At 36.9% G+C, this 15,169-nt stretch overlaps 1 protein-coding gene across 1 annotated transcript; it reads right to left on the reverse strand.

Annotated features, from left to right (window-relative positions):
• Positions 1 to 3,407: 3,407 nt before the first annotated feature.
• pax9 (paired box 9) lies at positions 3,408 to 10,217 on the reverse strand. The gene is made up of 4 exons (XM_067366929.1): positions 10,214 to 10,217; positions 9,072 to 9,704; positions 6,990 to 7,129; positions 3,408 to 3,662 (listed from the first exon to the last, which is right to left on the reverse strand). The coding sequence occupies exons 1-4, from the start codon at positions 10,215 to 10,217 to the stop codon at positions 3,408 to 3,410; spliced, it is 1,032 nt and encodes a 343-aa protein (XP_067223030.1).
• Positions 10,218 to 15,169: the final 4,952 nt, after the last annotated feature.

The raw sequence follows: 15,169 nt of genomic DNA on the forward strand, positions 1-15,169 counted from the left end.
TTTCCTCCGTTTCAATGGTGGCTTTAAGATTTAGGTGTTTGTCATGTTTCCTCCTGTCATGACTGTACGTGTGCAGCACCACCTTAATAAATATACTTTTTCTGTTTAATTAGTGATTTTTAAGTTAGATTAATCACCATTTTTTACAACTGTTCATTACTGTGTGTCAAATTCCCAATTGGAATGGACCAAAGTGCCATGTTTTCCTTGCCGTGTTCTCTGTGTGTTCGCCCTTGTTTTGTGAGCTTTTTTACGTCTGTTGACCCTGCATTAAATGAACGGCTGTGATATGTCCATGCAGTCCATGCATTTGTATTGTCAGCAAAGCCAACGTCCGTATCAGTGCCGTCAGAGTAGGAAAATGGCATTCAAAGCTGCTCATTTGAATAGAATAGGGTCTTTGGGAGTTTGTCGGGCCCATTGTGACATATGATGGCCTCTATGTGTGGTGGTTTCAGCGTCTGCCTTTTTGGTGGTTTATATGTGCTCAAAACAGCACCTCGATCCCGAAGCAACGGTCCGTGACCACGGGGTTGGGGTGAAAGTGTTTTCCAAGTCAAATCAGCAGCAGTGCCTGCCAGAATGACTGTTTGCACTGCAACATGTGGGGACTGCGTATATCGTATGTTAGGGACTGAGAGCGTGTGTTTGTGGATTTTCGGCACGGAGGTGGTGTGTTTGTATTGGTTGGGATCCTGAATATAAAGTATTTTGTTGTGTTTGCAGTGTTTAAAAAAAATCATATGGCGTTCAATACAGTGTCTTTCATTTGTTTCTGTTTTGGCCCACTAGAAATGGGAGGCAGTGGGTGTTTAAAGAGTTGGGAAGCTTTGTCCCATTATGATATGCAGCCCACAGTGATATAAGCTTTTCCTTTCTCTCTTAACCTTATCGTTTCACATCAAATCTGGAATGTGTGGCCATTCATGTAACACCTGTGTGAAAGGCCTTGTAATGGAGTTTGTGCCTTCATGTTGCTGCACGTGTGTGTGTGTGTGTGTGTGTGTGTGTGTGTGTGTGTGTGTGTGTGTGTGTGTGTGTGTGTGTGTGTGTGTGTGTGTGTGTGTGTGTGTGTGTGTGTGTGTGTGTGTGTGTGTGTGTGTGTTTTCAGGTATAACCTAAGTTATGGGGACAAAATGCCCCCACAAGGATGGCAATACCTGAAATGTTTGACATTGTGGGGATATTTTTTGGTCCCCATGAGGAAAAACCGCAGCTTATAATTCATACTAAGTGATGTTTTTTGAAAATGTAAAAATGCAGAAAGTTTTCTGTGGTTGGAAGGTTTAGGGGACAGAATATACAGTTTGTACAGTAAAAAAAAATCATGATATCTATGGAAAGTCTCTGTGAAACATGGAAACTCAACATGTGTGTGTGTTTTCAGGTAACATAATTTATGGGGACAAAATGTCCCCACAAAGATGGCAGTATCCAAAATCCTCGTCCTTGTGGGGACTTGTTTTAGTCCCCATGAGGAAAACCGCTTATAATTCATATTAAGTGATGTTTTATGAAAATATAAAAATGCAGAAAGTTTTCTGCGATAGACAAGTTTACGGTTAGGGGATAGAATATAGAGTTTGTACAATATAAAAATCAAGTCTACAAAAAAAATCCCCATAAAACATGAAAACCTGTGTGTGTGTGTGTGTGTGTGTGTGTGTGTGTGTGTGTGTGTGTGTGTGTGTGTGTGTGTGTGTGTGTGTGTGTGTGTGTGTGTGTGTGTGTGTGTGTGTGTGTGTGTGTGTGTGTGTGTGTGTGTGTGTGTGTGTGTGTGCGCGCGCGTGCGTGTATGAGCGCATGTTTCTCTTGGTAGGTATATAGAACTTAAAATAAATTCTGTGCAAATCTAATAAATTATAAGCAAGTTCATTAAAACAAATAAATTAAGATGTTTTTGTCCACCATTCTTCAAAGAATGGTATTTATTTTGGGTAGATAAGTCAAACACATGAGACACATTTAGTCAGTTCAAAGTTTTGTAAAACAAAGGACTTTTTTTTTCTTCATTATCTGGTTGCTCGCCATCAATTTTCAAGTAACACAATAATTAATACTGTTATATGTTCATCTGCATATAAATTACATTCACCTCCTAAATTAATAACAGTTGTCTAAAAGCTTTATTTAATGGAAGCAGGATTTTGATAAGCTCTAATCTTTAGTTTCATTATTTCATCATTGCAGAAATTGTTGACATTATACATTATAAGAAAGAATTGTTGGTTTAACTTAAAAAAGTAAGTTACCTGAGTGCCTTAAAATTTTGAGTTCATTGAAAGTTAATTCAATGAAGGCGATTGGTTTAATCAACAGAAACTCAAAATATTATGTTATCTGAACCACAATAATTATTGAAGTTGATTTGACAAAAGAAAAAAATGTTGTGATAACAAATCATGAAAATATTTTTAGTGTAATAATTAACTGTATGGATATATTAAACTGTAAAATTATTATTTACAGTAGTTATAATTAGTACATTTATTTTTAGGTAGTTGTAATAATATTTTTATTATTATTAAGGAGTATGGAATTATCGTTAAGAATTTTTCACCAATTTCCATAGGTGGCAAATAAATAATGAAAGAGAATTATATTGAACAGAGGTTTTTACACATGTCTCTTTTAATAAGATACATTCAATTTCATTGTGCAATGTCTGGAGGTGTGCAGCTTCACTGATCATTAATGTTGCATGAATGAATGCTCCTGTTGTCTGAATGTGCGTCAATGTCCCACATAATGCCTCTTCTCCTCTCAGCCATGTCAATTGCACTTCATTCAACGTACCTTACAATCTAATAAATAAGTGTGATAACTTTTCCCAAGAGCTCTGGCATAGTGAAACTGGTATCCAATAAGACAAAAATGTGATTTTTATCAAAAACATTTTTTTTTTTTTAAAAAGCAGAACATCTAAACATTTGGCCATTTTTAACACCCTGAAAAAAAAAAACATTTAAATGCAAACTGATTGAATGCAGTTGTTTTACATGAGCTTTGCTTATTCAATAATTTTCTTGAAAACATACAAGAACAATATATTCACAGAGAGAAGCACCAATATTAAACTCGGGCTTGTGATGACGCAGTTTAATGAGGACTGCCCAAGCGCACTGTTCTTCACTGGTAAATCCTCTGCTCAGATCAGATCGGACGGGAAGTCCTTTGCATATCCTCACTCTTGTTCTTTTTGTCCTGTGCAGACAAGTGCGAGATGCTGATATGGAGCAAGAGAATGTGGGCATTCAGAAGGGCACACGGCTCGGCCGACAAGTCTTTCATAAATATTGTAAAGCGATAAGATTGGTCCATCTAGAGAGAGCCGGGATGAAAAGGTCTATGTTGTTAACCCCATCTTTCTGTTTCTCTCTTTGACCCCCCCAATGCTCCTAGTACAGTCAGAGAGCCGAGGCAGCGACCGAATGGATGGAGTCTCTCGTGGCAGCCGTGCTCTTGAAGGCCAGCGGGGTGGTGATGTCACAGCTGTGGGGAGAGAGAGCACTGCCACTGGGCGGCTGCCATGTGGGGCCGGTCACATAGGCCGACGTGGTGCCGCTGTACCCCATGTAGGGTGACACTTGGGTGGGAGGGTGGTAAGGATGGATGCTGGGAGCTGTGACATAACTGTTCACTGTGGGCAATCCATTCGGCGTCTGAAAACAGAGAGCAGTGAGCGTAAGACTTCTGGCCGTAGACCATGATAAGACAGTGGCGGGTGAACGTTAAAAATAGAAATGAAGACTTTCTTGGAGAGTCTATGAATTGGATGAGATATTAAAAGATTTGTCGGAAGCTATATCGAGGGAAATGCAAATGCAGGAATGTCTGTAACTCTTTGGCAGGATGTCAATATCAGTTCAGGATGAAAAGAATTCACCAAGGCTTTTCAACATAAAGAGAAGAAATTCTGATGCAGGGTGGTCTTTGACTACTGGAAATGTTTTCCACAGATGAAATCCTTTGTTGCAGAGTTAGGATTTGCTCATGATTTACTCATTATGACATTCTTGACCCCTAGCACTAGTACACACATGTACCAACATGCATACATACATGGATGTGGTATTCATTAAACTGTAATTCATTACTTAAATAATAGACAGCATAGAAAAAAAACAGTTGTATTCTGCAAAAAAAATCTATCTTTCCTTATATGATTCAAGTCATGCACTAATTAACTAGAAAACGAAGTGAAGTTAAAACCATGGCAAACATTTAAGGTCAAATCTGAGATAAAAGAAAAAAATAAACTTTACCAATCGTACACATCTAATGAAGAATTAAAATAGATTTTAAATGATTTCAATTAGTTGTATGAGTTCGGACACTTCGTATACCAGCGAAAATTATGTGGATTACAGGCCTAGATGAACATGTCGAGGCGGCAGTTTTAGTAGATTTATCTTGTTTTAGTATGATTTTGACTCAAATAATCTGATTTGTACATATCGTTAATAAAGTGTCATGGTTTACCGAGCTCAGAAACAACCGTCGGAGATCATTAGATCTAAAAAGAGCGCGAAACGGGAAAAACAAAATACTAAAATGTTAAATAATTATGTATTTGTGCTTTCTTTGCACCAGCAACTGTGGGTTGTTGCTGTTTATTACAGAAGATGTAGAATAATGTAAATGCATGCTGTTTTTCAAATAAATCTATATTTTGTAAAATCAGCAGTGTCCATGAGGAGCTGACGAAAATAAGCCACGACAGCCATTTTAGTCACAAAACAAAATATTTATTTTCTTCAGTCGTTAACTATATTTTTTAGGGGTGTCGGTAAGCAATAATGAACAGATCGTCAATTTTAAGGTGTCAATTTTTGATATCTTCCCACATCGTAGATTATATATTTAATATTTAATTAAGTACACTTGATGTAAGTCCGCTTAAATGATGTGTCTGTTTATTGTGTTTGTTAATGAACCATGTTATCACGCTGTGTCCAGGTAATTCAAATATAGACATATAATAGAGCGTTGTGCTTTATTATTGGTTAAGATAGTTGAATATTTGCATTTGGGGTAAAACTTTAATGTTGTAATGTTCAGTTTATCATTAATAACTTTGAATATTTTATTATTAGTCTATACCTTCACTGTAAATGTAAAAGAAATCGTGTCAATTCAGTAATGAGAGACGCATAACACAATGTGCACTGATTAAAATCGTCTGAATGACGATTAATTTTCAGTCACCCTGCTTGGTTTTTAATCATTTTTTGGTTTCAAGCTATCGGGCGTTCTGACAGATAAAAACATCTTATTTAAACCACAGCCATTTATCTATTTGCTGTCCTCGTTTATTGCGTAATCCAGTCTGACTCGTGATATTTAATCATTTATCCAAGATGACAGACTCAAACATTCGGTAGTCAGTGCTATTCATCATCTCTCTAAAGGTTGCAATTTTCATTTCTTAAGCAAACTCTCACTGTAACTTAGGTTTTAATCAGTACACGCATAATTTACGGCAAAACAATGTTTCATCGTCGGTAATAAAGATTTATTCCATCGTATTCTTTCTGAAACACATTAATCTCTAAAACCCACAATAAACGATTAGTCACTCTGTTTGTTGCTGCCCAGTAGTGAGCGAATAAATAATTCGACTGCACCGGATGGCACGCGCGTTATCCGCGCGCACTCTCCCCTCTCATTCCAGCACATGTTCAGGTAGAAACCGGTGCGGGAGTTTCTTAAACATAAGAACATTTGTCTTTCACATGTCGGCACGGCGCTTAAGTATACAACACTAGTATGCAGAACAACCAGCCATGATCCAAAGACGTTTCCATAATAGCCTCTTAATAATAACACTAATGACAATAATGATGATATAATATCTGTCCGAGTATTGCCCTCATGTAAAACATATGGAGGTAAGAGGTTGAGCAATCCAAAAAAAAATTGGTGAATATTAAATTGAGAGAACAGAAATCATTTTAATAATGTATAAGTATTAAAGAATAATAGAATGCATATTTGTTGAATATGCTCGGTGGCTTCAAGTGGAAATGTGCAATAAAAAAAACAAAGAAAGCCACTTTTAAAATGTATTATTTATTTATTACATTTTACATCTACATGTGTAAAGCAATGGTTTAAAGTCTTAATGAAATATAAGTAATAAGTCTGAGCCGTACACAAAATATTTACAGATTTAAACGGAGTTATAGAACAATTAAGCATAAACTATTGATTTTTAAAATAATAATAATAATATTTAACTTTAATGTTCTATTTTTTCCGGCTCGTTTTGGATATGTACGTGTTACATAGAAATCGTAAATCAATTATCTCGACAAAATAATTTTCTTAAGAAATACAAAAATGTGTTAAATAATACAAAAACATATTTTGACTATAAAGTAAAACAAACGTTTATGACCACTAAACTAATAATTCAAGTATATTTCAAGAGTTTCTTAATCAGTAAGAGCAGAATAAAAAAATATTGATTAAATGTTTAAAAACTGCAAAATATTGGATTAAAATGTTTATTGAAATTTTATTTGTGAAAGAATTCCACTCAGTATCACGCTCTCAAATGAAAAGTTTTGATGAATACGAATACATTGATTCATGGATATTACACGCATAAATTCGCATTGTACAAAAAGCCTTCAAGAGTCATGCCTACACATTAACAGCTGTGCGAAAACAGACACAAGTATATATACACGTTTTAATTAAAACATTATTTTTAATTAAAACGTGCGATACTACGTGTAAATGTAAATACTTATCAAAAAATGATACCCAGTGACCTACACTTTGCACAAGGCCTCATATGTCCGCCCACGCCAAAGAATCACAACACACACACACACACATACACACATTGCCAAAAATAAAAAATAAAAAGTTATGGATTTTATGTCTTCTTTACAATGACTATTAATTTACTGAATCAGGTTTTCTGTTTGTTCCAGATTGGGTTTGATTGTTTTTATGGTTAAGGTAGGTGGCTTCTTTACCTGTGTGTATTTTGCTTCAGGTTCTAAGTGAGGCTTATCCACACCATTGACTAGTGGAGAATTCGCTGGTGAGAAATTACTCCTGTTAATAGCTCTCCATTCTTCTAGTTTGGCGCTGGGAAAGGACGGACTGTCACTAACTGGGGGGCAAAACAGAGACATGGAAGACTGGAGTCAGACAGGACAAGCGTGGGGAGCAGAACTGCCACATGAAGAACTTATTCAGTACAGTCTGCTGCACTGCCAACCATCTCAGCAGACCTACTAAACACAAAAACTACTGTATCACATATAGTGTATGTGTGTGAATTTATATTATTAGCGTGTGAAGTATGTATCGTAAAGGATCAGACACATTTTTCATAAGCAAGTAATGACGTAATGTTAGCATGTTTTTCAATCAGGTAAGTAAAATATATGACGTCCATATAAGTCCGTTCAAACGAATATGTAGAAAGACATCAAAATCTGAATTTATGTTGTTCATTCATCAGATGAGGCTCACACTGTCATGGCGTCCTTCGGAACATTTACCCAGCGTCTTCCTGGGAGGACAAATTAGATTTACTTTAACCGTTTCCCCTTTGTGCCTGATGGATATTATATTATACACGGTTCCTAAAGTCTGAAATTGGAAAAGCAAGCCCACCAGTGTTGTAACCTGAGAGGGCCACAAAGTAGATTTCCCTCTGCCTTCAAGAGATCTTTGTATTGTTTCACAAACAGGAATACGATGCAGAATTTTTAGTATGTACTTTAGAGTTTTATTTATGCAATTATGCAATCGATTGTACGAGATCCGTTTAGTTAGTCTCTTACTTGAAAAGGTCGATTAGGGTAAACAAATCTACAGTTACATAGACCAAATCTAATTAAAATGCATGCTTAGCATGAAGACCAGATGATGTCTGAGCATGAACAACCATTACTCAGTGTCAATGTGTGTGTGTGTGTGTGTGTGTGTGTGTGTGTGTGTAGAGAGAGAGAGTCCCATTGGTTGTAACTGAGCTCTAAATGTTGACAATCTGTCTAAAACATTCTTCCTGTCAAACCGTCCTCGAAAGTAGGCCTATTTGTTTGGGGATGTTTTTCGGTGTTTGAGTCACTAATGTTGTTGCACGCTACACCTTACTGAGTGTAGTCAACATCATACTTTATTTAGGTTTTCAAAAGCTGCTGTAAACATCTGCTAATCATTTGGAAATACATTAATGGTTTATAAAGGCCGCCTAAATGCAATATCCTCCTCTGCGTTTGACGCATTATTGTCAACACTGCTTTTGAAAACATAGACAACGAACTACAATTAAATATAGGACAGGCTGCGGCCTTCACACGTTACTGTACTGAAAACACACCACATAGGAACAGACAAAGCGATTTTAAAGAGGTGTATTTAGTGTGATTACATTTCCATAACATCGACGTCTCAGATTATTTTTATATTGCTTGAAAGAAACCGTGATAGGCTAATAATTGAAAATGCTAAATTCAAGCGATTGCGTTGCGTACTGAAAAGCATAGCTGTGTAAGCTTTCGAAAGTATTGTTTTGTAATGAGTTCAAATGAGCTGAGAAAAATCATGTAAAGTTTGGCCTAGTGTTGTAACACTGATAGCTTTAAACACCTAATTGCTCATTTAGATTTTTTTCCCGTTCTGCTGCGTCGACTTTTTTTTTTTTTTTTGTCCAAAATGTTCCACATCCGCCGACTAAATATTACTAAAAGCCCTAAACCATGTGTTTCAATGCAAACCCTGAGCTTCTGCACAAATTCCAGCACTCTGTTTGTATCATGCCATTCGCTGTATAAAAAAAAAAAGTTTTTTTCCCCTCCTTTTTTTCCATGCAGATGTACCGATATGTGATAATAATTGAGTCAAATTCTGTTCTTATATTTTGACCTTTCAATCACTACCAAAACGCCTCTTTTAATTTTCGCTGTTACACACAAACATAGCCTACACAAATCTCACACACGCTTTGACAGGCCTTGTCTTTTGACAGGAAAGGTGTATTTTCGCATGCCCCCACACACTCACACGAACTTTCTTTTACCAAAAACTGAGAGGATGATGCTTACTTTGCTGCTCCGTTATTGATCGAATGCCCAGAATATCTGTTACAGAATGAGAGGAAGGCCATATCCTATGCATTGCCATGTGTCCAGGAAGAGTGGGCATGCCAGGCGGAGTTGGTACTTTAGTCCCAGTGGCTCCGATCGGAGTTGGATACGAGTACAGGTGATTGTAAGGTAGGGTGGGTTGAGGCTGGGGATGGGGGGCCTGTTTGCTCGACTCGTACTGGTTCTGTTGAGACAGATTTCCGATCTTGTTGCGGAGAATCCTACTGATCGAGCTGACGGATGGCAGATTGAATTTATCGCACACACCGTCCGCGAGCAGTCTGTCTCGAATCTCCCAAGCGAAAATGCCAGGGTCCCGTTGCTTGTAAGTCCTAATGTGCTTGACTACGGTTGGGGTCGTGACCCTTGGTTTACTGCCACCAATTGCGCCGGGAAGTATTGAGCCGGTTTCGTTGTACCGAGCCAGAATCTTGCTCACACAGCCGTGAGAGACGCGGAGCTGCCTGCTGATGTCGCAAGGCCTGATGCCCAGTTGGGCCAGCTCTACTATCCTGAGCCGGATGGCATTGGGTAGGGGTCTTCCGTTCACAAAAACACCGCCTAGCTGGTTCACCTCCCCAAAGGCTGGCTCTAGTGATGCAGATATATGAAGAAAAAAAGAATTGCAAAAATCATCAGATTTTACCAGGCCCTGAACCGCGTCTGAAACAGAAAACCTACGGATAAATGTTTCAGTAAAACTTTGGATTATCTTTCTGCTGCATTGAATCATACGTTGTTGTTGTTGTTGTTTTTCTTTTTTTTTTTTTTTTTTTTTTTCAGTTTAATGCAATGAGCTAAACAAAAAGTCACTCTACAAATTCTGCAAACAGAAAAAAACACAACGTTACTACATTCTTTTACACGTAGGTCATAATAAACGAAATTGCACATTCAGTAGGCTAGTTTTTGGACGCGATTAAGCTCATTCGCGGCAAAGTGCCATTCTATTCCCCGAAATGACGGTCAAAGCATCAGTCAGTTTAACAGTTTGAGTCGAGACCTGAACCATATATTACTAAATTGTCTAACCGCTTCGCCCCCCAAAAGTATTTATGCATGCCCGTTCCCATGTGGGAAACATGAAATATGGATCTTACCCATTGCGTTTAGCCTCCCGAGGAAAAAAGAAACTTCAGTATGCTGTCCTGTTCTGACCTGTTCCGAGTCCAGTTTAGCTGATCTTTATTGCACCGAAGCCGATGTGAATGAAAATTAAGCGTCCGAGACGGATGCAATACCGATTAGCTGCAAGAGAGGAAAATTCGCCTTCTGTTTCCTGATGGCAGGGAGCACAGGCTTACATTTCAATCCCAGAAAATGATGGGCTGGCCCTTTACACATGTCTCCAAAGCGAGGTGCTGCCAGCCAATGAAACCGCGCGTTTTTCCCATGGTGTTTTTCTATTGGCTGACAGATTTGACATGACAGGCGTTTGCACCGGCGTAAGCTCGCTTTTGAGGGTTACCCGAGTGTTGGTTTTCTTTTTAGACAGATCTAAGAATGGTAAGTGTTTGCAACATTGCACTGTAATTTTGTTTCATAAGCATAATTCTAATTATTTCGTCGACTACTAGAGCAAAGGAGAAATGTGCGGGCTTTTGTTCTAAACAGGGGCCCTGTGATTTATTCTGATGTAATTTAAATTGCTCTTAATACGCGTCCGATTTATTAAGGGATCGTATAATAATAATTAAAAACGTCATCTTTACAAATGCATATTTAGTTTGTGGTAGGCTATAGTTCCAAAACCAACGATTAGACGTGCTGTTTTTGATCTGAAGAAAAACATAATAATAATAATAAGACAGGTTAAATAAGTGACAATGAACAGTCGTTTTATGCTATTTATTTAGCTTTATTTTACATTAAACTGCTGATGCTTTACATACCCCAAAAGTTATTTTGTATGAACCCTTCATTGACATTTCTGTTACAATGTGGTGACGAAAATACAAATGATTTGACGAGATTTTTACGCTTTTATTTTTATTGGATTATGATTCCATGGCAAAGCAATCATGGACCAGTGAAGTCTTAGTCAAAGTGACGACGACGACGTATAACAAACTAGTCCGGTGTTTGTTTGATGTTGTGGATATCAATAATTGTGAGCAATCAGGTAACAAATTGGCCTAATGTTAAAGTAATATATAGGCTATTTAATCAATAAATTCTGTTTTCTAATTGGTCAGTACACATATATGAAACGTTTATCTTTTTTTAAACCCGTGTATTATAATAATCATGTTTTCGTGTTATATCTGTATTATTAAGTAGCTAGTATTTAATACATTTTATGTTAAAACGTAAAAATTATTTGGAATATGTCAGGTGTAGAAAGTATGGCGTTGTTTAGCTGCGCTCAGGCCTGTTTGAACAGTATGACAGCCACTGTAAAGATAGTGGAAAATTATTTGTATTATTGTTGTTTCCTGTTTACTCAAGAGACTTGAGCCCTTTCATGGTTCCCCCTATCAGCATTTGGTTTTCTCTTGCCTTTTAGAGTATTTCTATCTCAAATCTCACTCTTTACCGGGTTCGAATCTCGAAGTTAATCGAGCTTATTTTCTTATTTTGTATCCGTTTCACAACTTTTTGTATGTCTAAAGAACGAATTAGTGTTCAATTATACGCATTTTAATGTTGTCCCAAAAGAAATTAATTTTCGATTAATCAATTGCATGTACATGTTGACGTTCTCTACCCATAGCGGTATATCTTCTTCTGGGCTGATGTTAAGGCCCATCTGCTCTGCTCCACCACTCACTAAAACGATTTATAGCCTATTTGATGAGATTCTTTAAATCACACAAATAACAATGTTTCTAATCTATCTATGGAGGGAGATTCAAAACATGTGGGTTAATATCAAACTGAAGAACTACCACCAAAGTAAACACAAGGTTTGGCTTGTTTGTGTCTTCAGCCGAGTGAGGGGACAAAACAAATGTGGACTATAGGGAACTCTGAAAGAAAACAGATTAAACATGTTCGCATGCTGTGTTGTTTAGGCGAAGTGTCTCTGGAGACGCTTGAAAAGCGGGCGAAAATACGATTACTATCCTCCAGTTGGAATATCTTGGAGCATTTTAAGAATTGGTTTACTCTAATACACTACTGTATTTAATGTTCTCTTGCGTCTTTTGCTGTGATGGCAGAAAGAGCATAAATCCAGCGCAATAAATGACCACCGAAAGATAGAGAAAGGGTTTCGTTAATGAGGTGTAAAGACTGATGTGAAAGGCAGCCTGCTTCTGTCACACTTTCCGCCTTTGCGTGGGAAGGACCCATGATATTAGACTCTTTACAGTGGCTATATCCAAGACAACATGAACTTCTTGGATATAGTCCACAAATGAATTATAAAAACAAAATATATAATTAGAAAAGTAATATTTTGTGTAGCTGCGATATGATAAAATACATTTTATTGAAGCACGCAGGAGATATACCTTTATTATTTTTATGCAGTTGTTTTGGAATAGGAAATAACGTGATAAGGGTGAATTCAGGGTGATTGGGACACTTTTTGCCATTGAGATGACTTGTCCCAATCTACCTGAATTCACCCAACTTGACATTTGAATAGGATACCTTATCAGACCAAAATTAAAAAAAAGCCATAAACACAACCAAAGCTTATATATATAGTATATGGGTTGTGTGACCCTGGACCACAAAACCAATCATAAGTCGCACAGGTATATTTGTCAAAATGATCGATTTTTCTTTTATGCCAAAAATCATTAGGATATTAAGTAAAGATCATGTTCCATGAAGATATTTTGTAAATTTCCTACGGTAAATATATCAAAAAAATATTTTTGTGAGTGGATATGTATTGCAAAGGACTTCTTTTGGACGACTTTAAAGGCGATTTTCTCAATATTTAGATTTTTTTGCACCCTCAGATTCGAGATATTCAAATAGTTGTATCTCAGCCAAATATTGTCATATCCTAACAAACCATACATCAATGAAGAGCTTTCAGATGGTGTATAAATCTCACTTTCCAAAAATGGACACTTATGTCTGGTTTTGTGGTCCACGGTTCATGTTAGGAAGTCCATTGTATAATTGCATAAATGCATAATTTCTGGCATCGGTTTTTATTTGTAATTTATTGTTAACTCGTTATAATTTATTAGACAAGAACATCGTGAATATGTTCTACATCGTAAATATTGCTTGATTATCGCCGGTTGCTATGCTGATGAAGTCTTGGAGTAGGTACACAGCCATGCAGTTTACTTTAAGCTCGAGTTGCACAGACTGGTCACAATAATGTTTATTTGATTGAATTCTGTGTCTTTCTTTTGAAGATTTAAAGGGATAGTTCACCCAAAGATAAAAATCCTGTTATCATTTACTCACCAAACTTGTTTGACTTTCTTTCTTCTGCGGAACACATAAGAATATATTATAAAGAATGTTGGTAACTAACCACTTAGCACGTTCATTTTTATATGGACAAACAAAACACTGAAACATTTCTCAAAATATCTGATTTTGTGTTCTACGGAAGATATGAAGTCATGCAGGTTTGGAACGACATTAGGGTGAGGAAATTATGACGGAATTTTCTTTCTTTTTTTTTTTATGTGAAGATGGTCCACAACAAGTCAGTTTAAGTAAAACGATTTCAACACTCTGGATGACGCATCACACCAGCACGCACCATTAAAAAATAGTCAATTACATACATGTTTTTGTGTGGTTTTGAGTATTTCGATGACGTTAAATGTTGTATAGACTAAAACGAATATATTTCATATAAATGGGTCGTTTTTCTGACACACCCCAAAAGATAATTTGTGTTAATTTCAGACCACAACTCGAATTCGTTTTCGTTTGGGAATGTGCGAAGAATCACAAGTGCAACTTAATATTTTCTTATTCGTCGCAAGAGAAATCCATCATGCTGTCATAAAAAGAATCATTAAGATTAATATTTTTAATTAAATTTTAATTATACATTTAAAATCGCTTAAGTGATCAACAGAAAATAACGGTTTGATTTCAAACGCTTCAATATTATAACAATAATAATAGTTATTATTGTTATTTAACAAAAATTGTGAAGTCGCTGAGGGTGTATTATAAAAAGATTATACGCTTGATCTTAAAGACTGGTCGCACACATGACACATGGTCCGAGAGGGTGGAAGTCAGAAGTTTATTTTGACTCATTACACACATCTCATGCGCTCATTACTCTTGAAAGCATCTGACCCTCTGATAGTAATGACTTTGTACATTAAGAGTAGTTAATCTCGTTTTAAGAAGCACGCTCCAAGAATTTCAGGACTAGAAATTAGGAGAACGCTGAATGTGTGAGTGATTTCAATCATCTCCTCTCCTCTGTTCTTTAGCCGATGCCATCAGTCAATATCCAGCTGACTGTGGGGGGCCATGATGAGGAGACCTGACGGATGAACGCAAAAGAAAATAAGTGATTCTACGACGAGCATGCACATTTACCCTAGGTGATAAAATGTTTGAAAAGATTCATTGTTTTGAACTTACTTGAGGGGCTACGACAGTGTTTTGATACGGTCTTGAAAATGTGAGGCTTCTCATTCATAAACATACGGAACGGAAAGTGCATGGTTTGAGTCAGTGTCATCCACTCTTAAGGCATTGGACCAATGTAATTGTTCAAAGATCAAGATACCAATTGAGACACAAGTGTTTACCCACCTCTGAAGAAACATTCGCAGCGGTCGCTAACATATCTTTATTTAGGCTGCACACTCGTCTCGCTTGTGTCTGTGTGGAACATTAGTTCGGGTGTGTGATGAAAATAGCTTTCAAAGACAGTCCAGAAATATTATATAGCCTGCTATTTCACTAAGGGGGAAATGTACTTGGTTTTGCATGGTCATTTGACAAAAGCAATTGTTATAGAGCCATGTTTACAATTGCTCGGCCTTCTGAAGTTTGTGCTTGGACATTTAAATGTGAGAATGCACAAAAACAACCAAACATCGCTGAAGAAACAATGAGTTGTAATCTCTCAAACAGTCAGAAAAGAAACACCATAATAAATGATT

Source organism: Chanodichthys erythropterus, chromosome 18 (genome assembly GCF_024489055.1).
Source record: "Chanodichthys erythropterus isolate Z2021 chromosome 18, ASM2448905v1, whole genome shotgun sequence".
In the NCBI taxonomy this organism is placed as follows: Eukaryota; Metazoa; Chordata; class Actinopteri; order Cypriniformes; family Xenocyprididae; genus Chanodichthys; species Chanodichthys erythropterus.

What these genes read in the sequence shown, in the direction of transcription:
- pax9 (XM_067366929.1), bottom strand. An exon ending in ATCAATAACGGAGCAGCAAA is followed by an intron (nt 7,130 to 9,071) that starts GTAAGCATCATC and finishes TTTGCCCCCCAG; the next exon opens with TTAGTGACAGTCCGTCCTTT. An exon ending in CTGAAGCAAAATACACACAG is followed by an intron (nt 3,663 to 6,989) that starts GTAAAGAAGCCA and finishes CTCTGTTTTCAG; the next exon opens with ACGCCGAATGGATTGCCCAC.